At 43.3% G+C, this 17,981-nt stretch overlaps 1 protein-coding gene across 1 annotated transcript; it reads left to right on the top strand.

Annotated features, from left to right (window-relative positions):
• The first annotated feature begins 6,861 nt into the window (after window positions 1-6,861).
• ddx39ab (DEAD (Asp-Glu-Ala-Asp) box polypeptide 39Ab) lies at window positions 6,862-13,779 on the top strand. The gene is made up of 10 exons (XM_036552083.1): window positions 6,862-6,947; window positions 8,323-8,531; window positions 9,277-9,404; window positions 10,243-10,519; window positions 10,933-11,051; window positions 11,573-11,704; window positions 11,827-11,936; window positions 12,259-12,403; window positions 12,632-12,779; window positions 13,305-13,779. The coding sequence occupies exons 2-10, from the start codon at window positions 8,324-8,326 to the stop codon at window positions 13,319-13,321; spliced, it is 1,284 nt and encodes a 427-aa protein (XP_036407976.1). The 5' UTR covers window positions 6,862-6,947; window position 8,323; the 3' UTR covers window positions 13,322-13,779.
• Window positions 13,780-17,981: the final 4,202 nt, after the last annotated feature.

The following is a 17,981-nucleotide window of genomic DNA, read 5'->3' as shown; positions in this document are numbered from 1 at the left end:
ATATCAGTCTCAAATTCGTTTCGTATATCAGTCTCATAAAATATACTAAACTATTAATTTGGAACTTCAATTAATAATTAAATTAATTAAACTAAAATAACACTGATGATTTAACAAGGAGGTGAAGGTCTTTAGAATTCTGATCAGCAGAGCTTGGCGATATTCATTCCACGTGTAACATTACAACACACAACCTTGGAAAAATAAGGCATTTATTGAAATATAAAAGAGTCGGAAGGCACATGTATGTACAGTAAATGGAGCACGTGTACGTATTTACACTGATGTGTAGATTTGCGTGAACGTCTTGTGCGAGTGTATGAGCGTGTGTGTGTGTGTTCCTTTGTTCTGAGTGGCGCGTGTGCTGCGCGTGCTTGCTGGACACACGTGTTCAAAGAGGACAATGGAACATGCGTGTGGCGGCGAGTTTGAGTTGCCTATGTGCATGTGTGAACGAACATAACGTCTGTTTGGTACAGGATATGTTCGGACGATTGATAATCGTGGGGTTATTCTGTGCGGATTAAAAGGAGATAGCGGGGTTAGTAAAACGATACGCATGCAAAGACTCTACGTCTCTGTGTGGTATCTTAACTAACGATGCGCAGTGAATAGTGTGTGACAAATCAGTTAGGAACAACGAAACATGGCTAGTTACATTACTCGTAATGATTTGAAACACACGGATGTACAACATTCATCGATGTAGCTAACAATCGGATGTTTAGCTATGCAAAGTCCTATGCCCAGGGTTAACAGCCTACTGTAGCTCATGAAATGAGGTTCCAATCTTACGGTTCCGTGGATAGTTTCGCTGGCGGTTCCGTCGTCGGGGAGCCAGGGCTGGTCTGGTTCGGTCTGGATGAGGGTTTCTTTCGGGAGATGCGTTGAGGTGGATCCCGTCGCACCTTTGTCTCCGGCTAGTTCGCGCTGCTCTGATCGCTGGCGCTGAAACTCGGCGCTTGCGTTATTGATCTCCGCTAGCAATTCGTCGCTAGCTTGGAGAATCTGCTTTCCGTGTCCCGTCCGCGTGGTGCGGCCTTCGGGAGAGAGTGAGTGATGCGTCCGTCTTCTTCGGACGCACGCAGCAAGAAAGCGTGAGCGGTACGTCCGTCTTCTTCGGACGTACAAGGCAAGAGAAAGAGAAGCAAGAAAGAGAGCAAGAGAATGCACCCGGTTTTTACTAGCATCGCTGCAGGGGGCATTTCCTGTTTACTGTAGCTGTTTTTGGTTGGGTGAGAGGTCTTAAAACTGCAACATCACTTCCGTGAGATCGCGTGTCATATTAAATGCGATTTACCCATTACTGTCCGTAAAAGTTGAACGAATAAAATGGATGAATCTGTCGGTGGACGGCACTGTACATACAATGGCATGATTCTGTCTCAAAGTCTAACTGCCCTGCCACAGGAATCCCTCGGGGATTTGTCATTGGTCCTCTCCTCTTCTCCCTTCATATAAAATCCTGGGATCAATCATTTCCTTTCATAGTTTCCCTACCACTTGTATATAGATGAACTCTGTCTCTCCCTTTCAACTACTGACAAGCAAACACGTGAAGCTCAGGCTCTCTAAAACTGAACTCCTCTATGGCTGATTGATCTGCAACCAACTAATATACTTTCATATCGCCCCTCTCTCTTCTCTCAGCATTTGGTAGCTTTTATAACTCAAATTAAATTCAATTGGTTCTAGCCTGCCAAATTGTGACAAAAACTGCACCCCCAGCTTACAATCAATCATCATCATGCTCCTGTATTCTGCCCCCTCCTGGAAGGATCACTCATTTTGATCACATCCCCTCTCTACTCTTGCCCCTAAGTGTTAAAATGAACTCCACATAAATGTCAGACCTGCAGAATCACTGTCAATTTTCTGGCTCAGACTCAACCACCACCTGTTCAGACTACCCCTGGGTTCTCCAAACTCTCACTCTCCCCATAGTAACACTAATGAAATCTGGTGGACTATACTTTAAGCACAGAAAATAAAAACCTTATGGCATTTCAGCCTTTTGCAGTAGCATGGCTGGAAATTGGCAGTAATAATGCACCCTATGTCATCACCTACTCCCATTGTGGCAATGTTTCCCACAATGGCACTACATTCAAGGATGAAACTAAAGGTTCAGTATCTGCAAACTTAATCACCTAACCCTATGGAATACACTTTGTAAATCACTCTGGATAGGAGTGTCTGCTAAATTAATAAATGTAAATGTAAAATGTGTAAATGTTAAATGTAAACTGGAGAAACAAGTTCATCCTTAGTCAAATGTTCATACCTTCAAAAGGACATAAGCTGTGCATTATTCTTGTGACTAAGGAAAGGGAGCTCACAAAACATCCCATTGAAATGCCAGCAGCTACCGTCACTATGGAGCTGCCCGTTCACTGCATCTGAATGCTGCTGGAGGCTCCAAATGCTATGGTTCTGTGAAAGAGCAGAAAAAGGCCATTGACGTTCTTTTTTCAGGAGGAAGGCTATTTGGAGAGTTGGCACCCACTCAGTATCTGCTGGACTGGATTACATGTGGAGAGGGGAGTGTTGTTTCTAGTTTCCCTCTATGTTGCAATGCCCCCTGCTGGTTGAATGTTTTGCCTCTGAGGCACACAAGTAGTCAGAAATGTTGCCTTTGGAGTTCTAACTAGATCATATGCATACTGCTTTAAACTCAGAAATGTGTAAAAATTATTTACCTTCAGCAAACTGTTTCGCTAAAGACTTTTAGCCAAGTAAGGGCTGGAAGAAAGAATAAGCTGTTAGTGTCATTCCACTGTATTACACAAAGTACTTCAATGATTATGCTTCTAATACAACAACATTAATTAGTTTTACTCAGAAACTTTTGTAAATGTATTTTTTACAGCTACTTGCTATACTAAATTTAAGTGTGCACATCTGAACTAATGTTTATGTACTTCTTCTGGACTGTTCAATTATGTTTTTGCTGTTGAGTGTTATTTCAGTTAAATATCTTATTGGTTCATTTAGGTAACACCCTTATATCATTATTCATAATTGTTTTTCTCTGTTTGAAAATCATGCAATATTTAATTAATAATCAACTGAAAATAGTTTACAGGGGTAAATGTCAACAATATAGTCCCCCTTTTTAATCCCCACCTCAGCTGGGAGATGTATGATCTACAGTGCTACAACTGGAAGCCACTTAGTTCCAAGCAATGCATAACACATTTAATGATACAGGCTACTCTCAGCCAGTTTAAGTCCATCCCAGTGTCAAATATGGATAGCTAAACAAAATGTTTTTATGTTATTATAAGTTGTGTTATAAGTATTATAAGTTATAAGTTGTAATATATGTTATTATATTATAAGCATGGCAAATGGGTCCTCTTACTGTGATGTGGGTGAATATTCATGACTTGGACATGCATGAATGTAAGGCAAGACTGCAAGAATGATCGGAATAACACAGAATTATCTTTGGTCTCAATTAGAGTAACAGGAAATCATTTTTGGCAGTCTGGCCATTTTATATTATTGCCTTTCGTTCATGTATGTCCAGTCATGAACTGTCTGATTAGATATAATGAAATTAATTTATCACGTCTACATGATTAAAGTCTTTTTAAAATGATGTCTTGAACATGAACGTAGTCTTGCAAGTTTAAACGGCAAAATCATTTATTGGCATAGTTTTGTTTAAAAAGGGAACAACAAGTTACATCAAGTAGACCAGCAACCAGTTAATTCGCACCTGTACATGTATATATTATTCCGCCACCTAGACACTGCACGATGTTAACTGGATATAGATGGAATTGTTAAAAAATGTTCTGAATCCTCTACTACTGGCCTTCATTGGTGGCGTTTCCAAATAAATCAGTGAATTAATAACTGAATGAGGAATTAAGGAAAAGTTAAAATACGAGCTTGTATGTGAGTTTTCTTTGAAAACCGCCGAGAGTGACCACGTTTGGTTGTTAGCATCTACAACAGGAGCTGCAAAGCTACTATAACGGGTGGGATCTCGCTGCGTTGTGTATTTAATATGATGTTATGTGGGTCGGCTAAAGTTGAGCTAAAGACAAATTGCCCTAAACATGTCGGCAACAACGCTACTTAACCAGGTCTCGGGGGAGTGACGTAGCCGCTGCAACCGCTCGGCTACCTGCTACCCGCTACCCGCTACCTAGGGCTTTTTACGCAGGACTCACACGAGCTATTACTTCAGCTCTGCTACACTACATTTACATTTATTCATTTAGCAGACGCAGTTCTTTACAATGTTATCCATTTATACAGCTGGATATTTACTGAGGCACCAGTGGGTTAAGTACCTTGCCCAAGGGTACAGCAGCAGTGTCCCAGCGGGGATTGAACCGGCAACCTTTCGGTTACGAGTCCTGCTCCTTAACCACTATGCTACACTGCCACCAATACCATGTGCTGTTATGTAGACGTTACATTGCTGTGTATTTCTGCAAAAAATGGTGGTACTGGTGACATTGTTATTTTTTCAAAAGGCTAATTTCTTATACTTTTCTTATAAATTTCTTCGACTTCTGCCTGCTGCCTGGCCAGTCCCATTCCAGATTATGTAGGTATGTCTATTAGGCCCGCCTCACGCTTTGACTCTTTTATACCCATTGAATTTAGTGACTTTTCTTCTTTTATCAATTCATCTAATAACTCTACCAGCCAACTTGGCCCCATACCAACTGGCTTCCTAAAATAGCTACTGCCTGCAATTGGCATACCACTATTAAATCTTATCAACGCCTCCCTTACGTCTGGACACGCACCTCAGCCCTTCAAAGTAGCAGTTATCAAGCCTATTCTGAAAAAGCCCAATCTTGATCCCAATGACCTGTCAAACTATAGGCCCATCTCGAACCTTCCATTCCTCTCAAAAATTCTGGAAAAAGCAGTATCAAAGCAACTCTGTGTCTTTTTACACTCTAGCAACATTTTGGAAGTTTTTCAGTCCGGATTTAGGCCTCACCACAGTACGGAAACCGCTCTTCTGAAAGTGCTCTGAAAGTAGAAACGACCTTCTACTCTCCTGTGACAATGGCTGTATCTCTCTTCTTGTGCTGCTAGACCTAAGTGCAGCCTTTGATATCATCGATCATCGTATCCTCCTCAACTGCCCCGAAAACCTGGTTGGCATAAGTGGACAGGCCCTATCTTGGTTTAGGTCTTATCTATCAGAACGATATCAGTTTGTCTCCATTAACAACAAATCCTCCGCTCGTTCCAGAGTAAGATATAGTATACCTCAAGGATCTGTGCTTGGGCCTCTGCTCTTCTCGTTATACATGTTGCCTCTTGGCGATATCATCCGTAAACATGACATTAATTTCCACTGTTACGGATGACACTCAGTTATACAGTTATGCAAAATGCAGCTGCTTGAGTCTTAACTAAAACTAAACGCTTTGAGCACATTACCCCAGTTCTGGCTTCTCTCCATTGGCTACCTATTAAATACCGGATCGTTTTTAAAATACTCTTACTCACATTTAAGGCTTTAACTGGGCTTGCCCCTCCCTATCTTAAGGACCTTCTTCACCCGTATCTTCTGCAGAGAGCCCTTCGCTCTCAAAATGCCGGGCTTCTCATCATTCCAAGAGTGGGCAAAACTACTGTAGGCGGTAGAGCCTTTTCCTATCAAGCCCCTGTCCCGTGGAACAGCTTACCAACCGAGATTCAGGGAACAGACTCTCTCTCCACCTTTAAGTCTAGGCTCAAACCATATCTATATAGTAAATCCTTCAGCTGAGGGACATGGCCTGGTGCTGGCATGGATCATAGAGTCTCTGGTGGACTAAGTGGTCATTGCATTCATGGACTCTGTGCCACGATCTGGTGTTGACTGTCTTAGGGTCGCCCTCATGACTATGCCGGTCCCCTGCCTCTCGTCCCCTAGGTATGCTGCCATAATGTTAGCCTGCCGGGGTTTTTTCCTTGTTGCACACTGGCACCTTTTTCACTGCCCCTCCTCTCCCGCCTCTCTGTTCTACACCCCTGCCATTCTTATCATCCACTAACCACTGTTTTCTGTTTGCTTCCTATCCCTGCTCCGGGTCCTGTCCGGAGCTGTAGCCCAAGCGTCTCATCCCGTTTTCCATGCCTGCTACCTCACTGCACTGCCCATCAAAGCCAACTGCGTTCCAAGAACCGGACATCCTAGGAGACATTCTTATAGTTGCTCTACTGTTAACTACTATTGTCTATCAATCGTAAATGTTTTAAAGTACATTGCATAACTTGTCTTTAACTCTATCTGCCCAGTGCCGGCCAGAAGCAGATGGGCCCCCCCGCTTCTTCCTGATAGGGAGTTTTTCTTTGCCACTGTTGCCTTAGGCTTGCTCTCAGGGGATCTCAGGCCTGGGAACAATGTAAAGCTGCTTTGTGACAACTTGTGTTGTAAAAAGCGCTGTACAAATAAAAATGAATTGAATTGAATTGAATTGGATCATACGCAATTAATTACAGTACCGTCAGTACCATAAATAAGTGTTAATTTCTTCCTCGTTTTTATCAGGTTAACAAACTGACCATCTAAAAAGTAAAAATGCCATCTCGACAGGTTTTTAAGATGTTGGGTAAACTCTTAAACCAGAGCCATGTAGAGATCTCTTTTTGTAAATAAATATTGTTAACTTCTCAGATGCAATGTTAAATCGTGTATGTTAAACTTGAAAACACAAGTATTTACCAGTAGATCGGGTAATGTAAATCACGTCTACCGCTCAAGCGCTACAATGATTCCAATACAGCTGAATAACTGGCAGACGCAAGAACCTATCAGGCAAGGGCATTTTGGAACATCGGAACGACTACCGTTTGATACCGCCAATGGAAACAGTAGAGTTGTTGAAGGCGGTAGTTCCGGCAGTATGTATAAAATTGAGGCCTACCCATGTGAGCTGTAGAAGTGATAGTCGGAGCTGAGTTTGTAGTATCATCGTGAGGTAAGAATCGAGTATTAGAGATTTGTAAACACATCGCAGTCATTGTTTGTGTGTTGAGAGTAGCTTTCAGTTTACATGGCGTTAGTGCAGGTGAATGTTAAAAATAACGTTTTAGCGACACATAGCTTGCTTAACGATGCGAACAAACCGGCTTTTCTTACATGTAGCTAACGATAGCTGGCTATCCATATAGCTATAATGTGCCTAGGTGGGTACCTTGAGTTATTTCGGCACCAAATGTAAAGGAACATTTAAAAATGCCTTTCATTATGTGTTATTCAACATCTAAATGGCTGGCAAGCCACGCAGTCACTCAATATGATGTTTGAATGAAAGGGAGGGGGGGGATTCCATTGTTTGGAAGGCAGTCATTATCAACCTTGTTTTCATAATTGGCTAGTTAACTTAGTCAAGCGATAACCAGCTGTGACTTAAGTGATCGAAACGTGTATTATCAACGTATTCGGTTTGTTAGGGAGCTATTTGAGTAAAATGCACTGTAATTTTAGTTGTTATCTAAGTACATATGCCATCACCAGCTATGTTGACTATAGCTAGCAAGTCAAGATACTTAAACGCGGGGAATCAAAACGAGTAGCTTGGTACCATGCTAGAAAACCTTGTTAGTTGTCTGACTAGAGCTATCTTTGTCTTGGTAATATTGGTTGAATAGTTCGCCTCATTCAATCTCTCTTTTTTAGCCATACGTCCTCGAATGCATCTTAGGTTTGGCGCCTAGCGAACTGGCTAAACTATCGTAACGACAGGATTTTGCCAGCCAGCTAAGATGGTTAGCAACCTGCCAAGTTAAGCCACATTCACCGCTGCAGCTAGCTACACTTTACATCTAGTTAGATGCAATCTGTGAATTTTGTGGTTTGCTAATTATCTAAATATGTCGGTGACGTAATAGAGGTGGATTGTCTCTGATACAAGCTAGCATCCAATGGTCTTTGGCCTAGTTAGCCAAGTTATCCGAGTTTCGTCATTCGACGTATGCTGTCCTTGGAAAACGACTGAGACAAGTTACCACAGTTAGCCAGTCAGCTAATGTCCACATATCGGTTTTAGCTAGTAGGATTAACAAAGACTGGATGGTTGACCAGTGACATTGTACAAACCCGTTCTGTCATTCTGTGGTGTCAATGTCGACAATGCCGACATCGAAGCATGACACACAGGTGGTTTTGTTACATTAAATGATGGCCTGTAACGTCTTCTCGGTGTATTCTTTCAAACATTTCATGATTTGTTTGTATTTCATTAGTATTTGCCGCATCTGTTTAATGTGTATTAAACAGTGGTTGTCAGTGGGTAAAGGAAAATATGAGTGGAATTGTGAAAGGCCATGTGTTTTTGCCCTCCCCTGTGGCAGCATGGCTGAGAATGACGTTGAGAATGAGCTGCTTGACTACGAGGAAGACGAGGAGCCACAGGGAGCTCCGGAGAGCGCGGTCCCGGCGGGGAAGAAAGAGGTCAAGGGCTCTTATGTCTCCATACACAGCTCCGGCTTCCGAGACTTCCTACTCAAACCCGAACTGCTGCGGGCCATCGTGGACTGTGGTTTCGAGCATCCTTCCGAAGGTTAGACGGGGGAGGGGGTGTATGGGATGGATGCCTGCGAGCCGTGGACGGTTTGGGATCAGTGAATGATGTGGTTTGCCATCTTTAACAGAGACAATGCGCCCTCTTTTAGTCGTAGATGATTGTATGTGTGTGCCTGTCTGTTCATAAGGTTATGGAGGATTGTGAATGCTGGGAGTAGTTGTGTTGCTTTTACTATGCTGTAAGGAATATTGTCAGCACTTGCACTTGCACTTCCAACCAGCACCCATGCATATTTAATCATGTGTTCTGGTTGGTATTGTAGGTGTGTGTTCACTGTTTTGATCTGTGAGCACTACATTAAGCTGTTCAAGGTCATAAATTCAGGATTTGGAAATATTCTCCTTTTGGAGTGCTTGTTGAATTCCATTACATTATTACATGATTGGCATTTAGCAGACACTCTTATCCAGAGCAACTTGCATTATAGTTTTTTCCAATTTTATCCAATTATATAGCTGGATATTTTACTGAGGCAATTATGGGTTAAGTACCTTGCCCACGAGTACAGCAGCAGTATCCCAGTGGGGAATCGAATCGGCAACCTTTCAGTTACAAGTCCTGCTCCTTTACCACTATGCTACACTGCCACCCCTTCCATTCCAGACATTTTGTTCCAAGTATTGTGTTCAGAATGAGCTTTGTGCGAGGTTGCATGGCAGTCGGGCATCTTGGATGTTCGGCCTGCTGTGGGAGTACTGAAGTGTTTGTGTGTATCTTTCAGTCCAGCACGAGTGTATTCCTCAGGCTATCCTGGGCATGGACATCCTCTGCCAGGCCAAGTCTGGAATGGGGAAGACTGCCGTGTTCGTACTGGCCACCCTGCAGCAGATAGAGCCCGTTGATGGACAGGTCAGTGTCTCGCCTCTCCCAGCCAAACCTGATGGCAGTGTTACGTGTGGAATCCCCCATTTATTCCTGTTTCTATTTAGTTCTGAAACATGGCCAGTCCTCATGAATCTGTGCTAGAGTGTTGGCAACATTTTTAAATATAGTATTACAATTTGATGATATAGTTGTTTTTTATGTTGCATTTTATCACAAAGCACTGGATGTTGTGCATTTGCCAGAGCTTTCTAAAAGAGGGTTAATTGGTGAAAACTCTCTCTCTTTTTTTTTTTTTGGATTAATAGACCCATTGAAGCACACATGGGTCCCAGGTGTTGAACATGAGGGACCACTTGTTATTGAAACTGTTTGTAAGAAAACAAAGGTCAGAGGCAAATGGGATTATAGCACAATCAACACTCTTTGTAAAAACTAGTTTATAGATGTAAGTCCTCAAAACACTTTCTTGAATGTTTTCATGTGAGGTTATGAGAAACTAAGGCAAACTTTTTTTTTTTTTTTTTTTTTTTTTGTTTGGAGTGCCCGATGCTGTTCCTCAATTTGTGGTGTTTGCATGTCCTGCATCTGTGACATCCGCTGTTAATCGCGCAGGGGGGGACTTGCACGTTCTCCAGAGAGATGGACTGTCTCCCCATCATCATTGTACCTGGGCCATAGTGCTCAGGCATTCAGCAGATTTGTTCTGAGTCAGATTTGAGCAAAAAACTACACAGGGTAGAACCAGGACAGTTTGAAAAATTGTGAGCTAATTGAATTTTGATTGTGTCGTGAAGGGTTGAGTTATTGTGCGGTAGTGGCTCTGCTGTTCTGGGATCAGCGTTTGGCGTTGTCTTTCCTCTAGGTGTCTGTGCTGGTAATGTGCCACACACGTGAGCTGGCCTTCCAGATCAGCAAGGAGTATGAGCGCTTCTCCAAGTACATGCCCACAGTGAAGGCGGCTGTCTTCTTTGGTGGCCTGTCCATCAAGAAGGATGAGGAGGTCCTGAAGAAGAGCTGCCCCCACATTGTTGTGGGAACGCCAGGGCGCATCCTTGCCCTCATCCGCAACAAGACACTCAATCTCAAGAACGTCAAGCACTTCGTCCTGGACGAGTGCGACAAGATGCTGGAACAGCTAGGTGAGTCCCACCCACTCGCCCTCCCACCTGCCCTGGGGTGTCTGTTCGCTGAGCTCACTGCCACATTCTCTTTTATCTGGTTCATCTGTCCAAGTTGGATAAGAACACTCTTACTGGGCAGGTGTATTACTGATTGGCAGGTTTAACAAATGAGTTGCCATTTGTTTGGTGTAACCAACAGCTTTCTCCAGAACGTTCCAAAGCGCTTAGCTTACTAAAAGTCCATAATCCTCATAATACGGTAAGCTTTTACTCATGTTCTTTTGTCTTGTGACACATGCAGTGCAGTAGTATGAGGAAGATGTGTACATCTTTTGTGTGCTTAATGTCAGGTCCCCCTTAGCAGTGGCTATGCTGAGTGCTCCCTCTCTGTGTATGGGTTGCTGCGCTGAGCACTCCCTCTCTGTTGGCAGACATGCGTCGTGACGTGCAGGACATCTTCAGGCTTACGCCTCATGAGAAACAGTGCATGATGTTCAGCGCCACGCTCAGCAAGGAGATTCGGCCCGTCTGCCGCAAGTTCATGCAAGACGTGAGTATGTGGGTCCCCACAGAAACGCAGTGTGCATCCAGTAGCTGTAAGGCCAGTGGCGACAGTGACTGAGATGTTCCTGGTTTTGGTTCTGTCCCAGCTCTTAACCACATCATGTCATTGAATTGATTATTACACTAAAGACTGTGCTGTGGTGCAGTGTTAAGGAGCAGGGCTCATAAACCAAAGGTTGCCATTTCAGCTCTTAGATGGCCACTGCAACTCTACATTTATTGTTTCTTCAGTACATACCCAGTTGTGTAAGTGGATAGAATTTAAGTCGTAAGGAGTGCATGTCGCTCTGGGTGAGAGTGTGAATCACTTACTTCAGCACCCTAACCCATCCAGTCAAGAGCTCCACTGGAGCTGAACTCAGAAAGTTCCCTGCCTTAGCCTGTGTACCTCCTCCCAGCTGAGTGTTATGTGGTTGGCTGATGCTTGTACCCAAGTAGGCTTGTGTAGGTTGTCTTTTAACTGAAGCAAAGCAAGTCTGACTGCAGCCCCTCCCACACTCTTATCAGCCAATGGAGGTATTTGTGGATGACGAGACCAAGCTCACTCTCCATGGCCTCCAGCAGTACTACTGCAAACTGAAGGACAGTGAGAAGAACCGCAAGCTGTTTGACCTGTTGGATGTGCTGGAGTTCAATCAGGTAAGATCACTTCCACAAAATGTTGCCCTCCACAGGACCATGTACCACCAGTAACCCTTGTTCTTTTTGTATGTAGTGAGCTTTCTGAAGGAGGTGTAATGAATCTTGTCCTCTGTTTCTAGGTGGTGATCTTTGTGAAGTCAGTGCAGCGCTGTGTGGCTCTGTCCCAGCTGTTGGTAGAGCAGAACTTCCCTGCGATTGCCATCCACAGAGGCATGGCCCAGGAGGAGAGGTGAGACATGTACCTGCCAGCATGGTGCAGCTGTGTGTGCTTAGCGAGGCCTTTACTGCAAAATGTACCATGGTGGGAACAGAACTGTGTGCATCACCGGTAGCCTAGTAAGGCAAAGGTGCCTGACAAGCCACTAGGAAGTAATGATCCAGCATTAGGTAAAGCAGGCTTCTGTGATGCTTCTCCCAGTAGAATACTCTCTGCTGTACTGTCCGTCTGTGGCTAGAGTGTGTGAGGGAAGGCCTCCCAATCCCCCCTCTCTGCCATGCTGTGGTAAACGTGCCTTCCTGTTTGCCCCGCATTGGCCATGTCCCTCCTGCAGGCTGTCCCGGTACCAGCAGTTCAAGGACTTTCAGCGGCGGATCCTTGTAGCCACCAACCTGTTTGGCCGAGGGATGGACATTGAGCGTGTCAACATCGTCTTCAACTACGACATGCCCGAGGACTCAGACACCTACTTGCATAGGGTAAGGCTGGCTGGACATGGTGCCGATCCATTTTCCCCGTGTAGCATAGATACAGCTATTTTGCTTTTGTAGCAATGCATCAGCATGAATCATCATAATGCCCCCAAACACAACAGGAAAGGAGCAGTCTGAAATGGTTTTTGGCACACAGCAGATGTAGAGGATATGGGCATGAATGGTGATTGGTTGCCTGCATGCTGCTCACCCGCCCCTTTCCCCACCCATCAGGTTGCCCGCGCTGGCAGGTTTGGCACAAAGGGGCTGGCTGTGACCTTCGTGTCGGATGAGACGGACGCCAAGACTCTGAATGATGTGCAGGACCGCTTTGAGGTCAACGTAGCTGAGCTGCCAGAAGAGATCGACATCTCCACCTATAGTAAGCCCCAGCAACACTGTTTAGCCTGCTGTCACATGGCTCAGGAGATCCTTTTTAGGGTTATGGGGGCATTGCCAACTGTATCACAGGAACAAATCGGGATATAGCCGCACCACATAAATGGGTACTCTGCATAAAGAGCGCTCAGAGGTGGAGAAAGCACCCTAGTGCATGGTGGTTTGAGCCTTTCCGGGAATTATTAGAAATTGGTTGATTTCCTGTCCTGCCTGCTGTGGTCCACCTGGAGTAGCTATGTGGCTTTCCCACCCCTAGCAGGACTAACCTCACCAGCCTTACAGGCAGCAGTGTGTTGTCCCATGGATAGGGTCTGACCTATAGTCTTGACATAAGTGCTTATGTGACAGCCAAGATGGCAGGTGCAGTGCCAGTCATGTTTGAGATGCCTCCACGGCTTCTCTGTGTTTAGCAAATGATGTAATATGGCCTGCTGATAATGGGAGGGGTTATCTCAGTGCCATGTGAGCTAACAGTCCCCTCTCCTCCTCTCTCCCTCTCTCTCTCTAGTTGAGCAGTCCAGATGAATCCACCAGCCCAGTGTTGGGAATTCCTCCATGCACGCACACGCACTCTTTGCTCATGTATTTTTGAATTTAAATCCCCCCATGTGTGTTTTAAAACTTGGCTCCCAATTGCAACTCTTACGGAATCTACCTGTAATCGTGGGTCCAGTTAATTTTTTTGTGGTTACTGAAATTAAATCTTTTTATACAATGCCAGTTGGTCTCTCTCTTTGTTACTTGATTTGGGCATAGGGTTGCACGCTCTCTTATAGCGAAAATCATTAAGATTTTCTGCAATTATGCAGTCACCCAGTCATGGTCTAGCTTGGCTGCCAGTCTGTGGGTGAGGTGTAGATGTGGTCCAGTCAGGACCATGTGTGTTTCAGACCCTTTGAGACTATTTTAATGCATCTGGACTGACCAGTATGTACTGATATCCCAATTTCCAGGCAAAAGCAGTCATCTAAAATGTGATCCATAAGAATACCTTATTTTTCACAATTGCGATGTCCTCAAAAGTCCTGAAAAATGTTTTATATTTTAACTTTTTAAACCATTTCATACATATACTCCTTGAATGGACTGAATATTGGCAAGGTCCCTTTTTATGTTGTGAAAAGTTAAAAGACAATAAATATACAAAACATCAAGACATTAAATGGAAAAATTGTCAGTTTTTGTTTTACTTTTTGCACTGCCAGTTCCCTCTTTGTTGTGAGCTTGAAAGATGTTGGTATGGTAAACAGTCCCTGTTAATTTGGGGAAAAGACCTCAACTTGTTTGTTTTTTATACAGCTGTTGTCATACTTCAGTTCAGTTTTTTGTCTAGCTCAGGACACACATGTCTAAGGTTTGAGTTGCATATTAGTGGGGCATTTTCCAGCCCCTCTGAGTTTAACTGGCCTGGGACGCTGATAACATGGGTCACATGATGCACATACTAAAGAAGTTGGGATTGTACCATGGGTCTGGGCTGATCATTCTGTCAATATACAGTGCTGGCCAAAAGTATTGGCACCCCTGCAATTCTGTCAGATAATGCTCAATTTCTCCCAGAAAATGATTGCAATTACAAATGTTTTGGTAGTAATATCTTCATTTATTTTGCTTGCAATAAAAAAACACAAAAGAGAAAGAAAAAAAAGTCAAATCAAGTATCAATTTACACAAAACTCCAAAAATGGGCCGGACAAAAGTATTGGCACCCTTTGAAAAATCATGTGATGCTTCTCTAATTTGTGTAATTAACAGCACCTGTTACTTACCTGTGACACATAACAGGTGGTGGCAATCACTAAATCACACTTGCAGCCAGTTAAAATGGATTAAAGTTGACTCAACCTCTGTCCTGTGTCCTTGTGTGTACCACATTGAGTATGGAGAAAAGAAAGAAGACCAAAGAACTGTCTGAGGACTTGAGAAGCAAAATTGTGAGGAAGCATAGGCAATCTCAAGGCTACAAGTCCATCTCCAAAGACCTGAATGTTCCTGTGTCTACCGTGCGCAGTGTCATCAATAGGTTTAAAGCCCATGGCACTGTGGCTAACCTCCTTAGATGTGGACGGAAAAGAAAAATTGACGAGAGATTTCAACGAAACATTGTGCGGATGGTGGATAAAGAACCTCGACTAACATCCAGACAAGTTCAAGCTGTCCTGCAGTCCGAGGGTACAACAGTGTCAACCCGTACTATCCGTCGGTGTCTGAATGAAAAGGGACTCTATGGTAGGATACCCAGGAAGACTCCACTTCTGACCCAGAGACATAAAAAAGCCAGGCTGGAGTTTGCTAAAACTTACCTGAGAAAGCCAAAAACATTTTGGAAGAATGTTCTCTGGTCAGATGAGACAAAAGTAGAGCTTTTTGGGAAAAGGCATCAACATAGAGTTTACAGGAAAAAAAACGAGGCCTTCAAAGAAAAGAACACGGTCCCCACAGTCAAACATGGCGGAGGTTCCCTGATGTTTTGGGGTTGCTTTGCTGCCTCTGGCACTGGACTGCTTGACCGTGTGCATGGCATTATGAAGTCTGAAGACTACCAACAAATTTTGCAGCGTAATGTAGGGCCCAGTGTGAGAAAGCTGGGTCTCCCTCAGAGGTCATGGGTCTTCCAGCAGGACAATGACCCAAAGCACACTTCAAAAAGCACTAGAAAATGGTTTGAGGGAAAGCACTGGAGACTTCTAAAGTGGCCAGCAATGAGTCCAGACCTGAATCCCATAGAACACTTGTGGAGAGATCTGAAAATGGCAGTTTGGAGAAGGCACCCTTCAAATCTCAGGGAGCTGGAGCAGTTTGCCAAAGAAGAATGGTCTAAAATTCCAGCAGAGCATTGTAAGAAACTCATTGATGGATACCGGAAGCGGTTGTTCGCAGTTATTTTGTCCAAAGGTTGTGCTACCAAGTATTAGGCTGAGGGTGCCAATACTTTTGTCCGGTCCATTTTTGGAGTTTTGTGTAAAATGATAATTGATTTAATTTTTTTTTCATTGTCTTTTGTGTTTTTTCATTGCAAGCAAAATAAATGAAGATATTACTACCAAAACATTTGTAATTGCAATCATTTTCTGGGAGAAATTGAGCATTATCTGACAGAATTGCAGGGGTGCCAATACTTTTGGCCAGCACTGTAGCTACTACAATGTCTCATGGCCACATCTAATTTAAACACCATTAAGCTCTGTTCTTGGAACATCTGGGGTCTTCAAAAACCTGCCAAGAGAATGGCAGTATTGACATTTATGAAAAAAGAGGATGTTTCCATTGCTTTCCTCCAAGAGACTCACTTGGAGAACAAGGACAATGTCAAACTGCAAAGGAACTGGGTGGGGCAGGTTTTTGCAACATCATGTTCTTCTTTTAGTAGGGGTGTGGCCATCTTGGTCAGTAAAAATCTTGCATTTAGGTCCCTTAACTGTGTTAAAGATGGTCGAGGCTGCTATGTGATTATCGGGGGAGTACTCTCAGGTAAGTCTGTTACACTTATGAATCTCTATTGCCCTCCTGGCTATTCCCCTGATTTTCTCTCTAAGGCCTTTATGGAGTTTGCTGAACTGGTATCTGAGAATTCCTTTGTGAGAGATTTCAACTGCCATCTTAATCCCTCTCTTGATAAACTTCCACCTGGCTTCTCCCCTCCTTCAAAGCAAGCCAGCGTGCTCACTTCTATATGTCATGACATTGCGTATTCAGATGTATGGAGGGAGTTCCATCCCACTGACTCAGTTTACTTTTTTCTGCCTCCATAAAAGTTATATTAGAATTGATTATCTTTTCATTCCTTCATCAAAAATGTTTTTGGTTCTCTCATGTACCATAGGTAGCATCATCTTATCTGACCACACCCCTTTATGGTTTATTCTCTTCCTGAGTGTACTGCCTTCCTTGTGTGTTTGTGGCATGTAACACAATTCTTGCAGCCAGCCTAACTCCTTTCAACAAACAAGTGAAGTCAGGATGTAGCCTCCGAGCTCCGGTTTAATTGAAACAGAGTAAAACTGAAATAATACAAAATACAATATGTATTAGAAAATTAAAATTCACTAATGCGCATGTGAACATATGCAAGATCTCAGATGCAGGCTATTACATAAACTCACATGAACTAAGCAGAATATGTGATGGATAGCATCTATTCAAACAAGTATATAAATGTACAAAATGTAACCCAATTTGTCAACAGTAAGAAAGAACTATGGGTATAAACGTGTATTACCTACAGACAATGAGTTCTAAGAGTTTAAAGATTAAAGATTACAGCAGATTGTATGAACTCCAATCACATAACAGGAAATGTCCTTCCTTATAAAAACATGTTCTGGTCAACTGGTTGATGTCATTGATGACATCATCTTTAGGCGACAGTAACAAGAGGTAAGCCACTGCACTACACCCATGCAAACCAGCAGAGGGCAACAAAACAGAATAACTGAGAAATGCTGTGGGCAGAACACCGAGGAAAGGGCATTGTCAAGGTGCTGGAGACTTCAATCATCTCTTCTCAAAGATAATTTCACTTCCTATTTTACCTTTTATCTCCTTGAATCTAGTTTAGCCGACTTGGAGAAACATTACATATTTAGCCCAAGCCCAAATTCACTCAAGGAATTGATGGCCACACGTGCTGCACTGAATACTCCGCTGACGCAGGACTCTGAGCACTCCTTCAATTTTTCCAGACAGAAGCTGTATGAGTTCGGGGAAAAACCCGGTAGATATCTTGCCAATCTTGTTAAAAAGAAGGCAGACTCTCAAACTGTTGTCTCAATTACAGATTCCAGTGGTGTCAGATGATTTAATACCAGAACTATTAATAAAGGATTTGCATTATTTTATTCCAATTTATGTAAGTCGGAACAGCCTGACAATGCCCTAGCCCTTATGTACTTATGTATTTTTCTCGGACCTGAGACTCCTAAAGGTTACAGAGGCACAAAAACTACAGTTAAATTCCCCAATTACAAGAGAGGAAGTTTGCTTTGAAATCTGTGTCATCGGGGAAAGGCCTCTGGGCCAGATGGATTTGGGTGTGAGTTTTATAAGGAATTTAATAATATTCTCTCAGACCCATTGCTGGCTATGTTTAACCAATCTTTTGAAAATGGGATCCTACCTCAATCACTCAGGGAGGCCAATATCTCCCTTATCCTTAAAAAGGAAAGTGCCCTGACAGTTGCGCCTC

Source organism: Megalops cyprinoides, chromosome 19 (genome assembly GCF_013368585.1).
Source record: "Megalops cyprinoides isolate fMegCyp1 chromosome 19, fMegCyp1.pri, whole genome shotgun sequence".
NCBI classification, from domain to species: Eukaryota; Metazoa; Chordata; class Actinopteri; order Elopiformes; family Megalopidae; genus Megalops; species Megalops cyprinoides.
The sequence above is the reverse complement of the archived record's forward strand: the minus strand, read 5'-3'. Positions and strand labels throughout refer to the sequence as shown.

Excerpts from the sequence above, each read along its gene's own strand:
- ddx39ab (XM_036552083.1), top strand. The coding sequence starts at position 8,324 with ATGGCTGAGAATGACGTTGAGAATGAGCTGCTTGACTACGAGGAAGAC. Across the intron at positions 8,532-9,276 it reads TTTCGAGCATCCTTCCGAAG|TCCAGCACGAGTGTATTCCT; the intron begins GTTAGACGGGGG and ends TGTATCTTTCAG. Across the intron at positions 9,405-10,242 it reads TAGAGCCCGTTGATGGACAG|GTGTCTGTGCTGGTAATGTG; the intron begins GTCAGTGTCTCG and ends TCTTTCCTCTAG.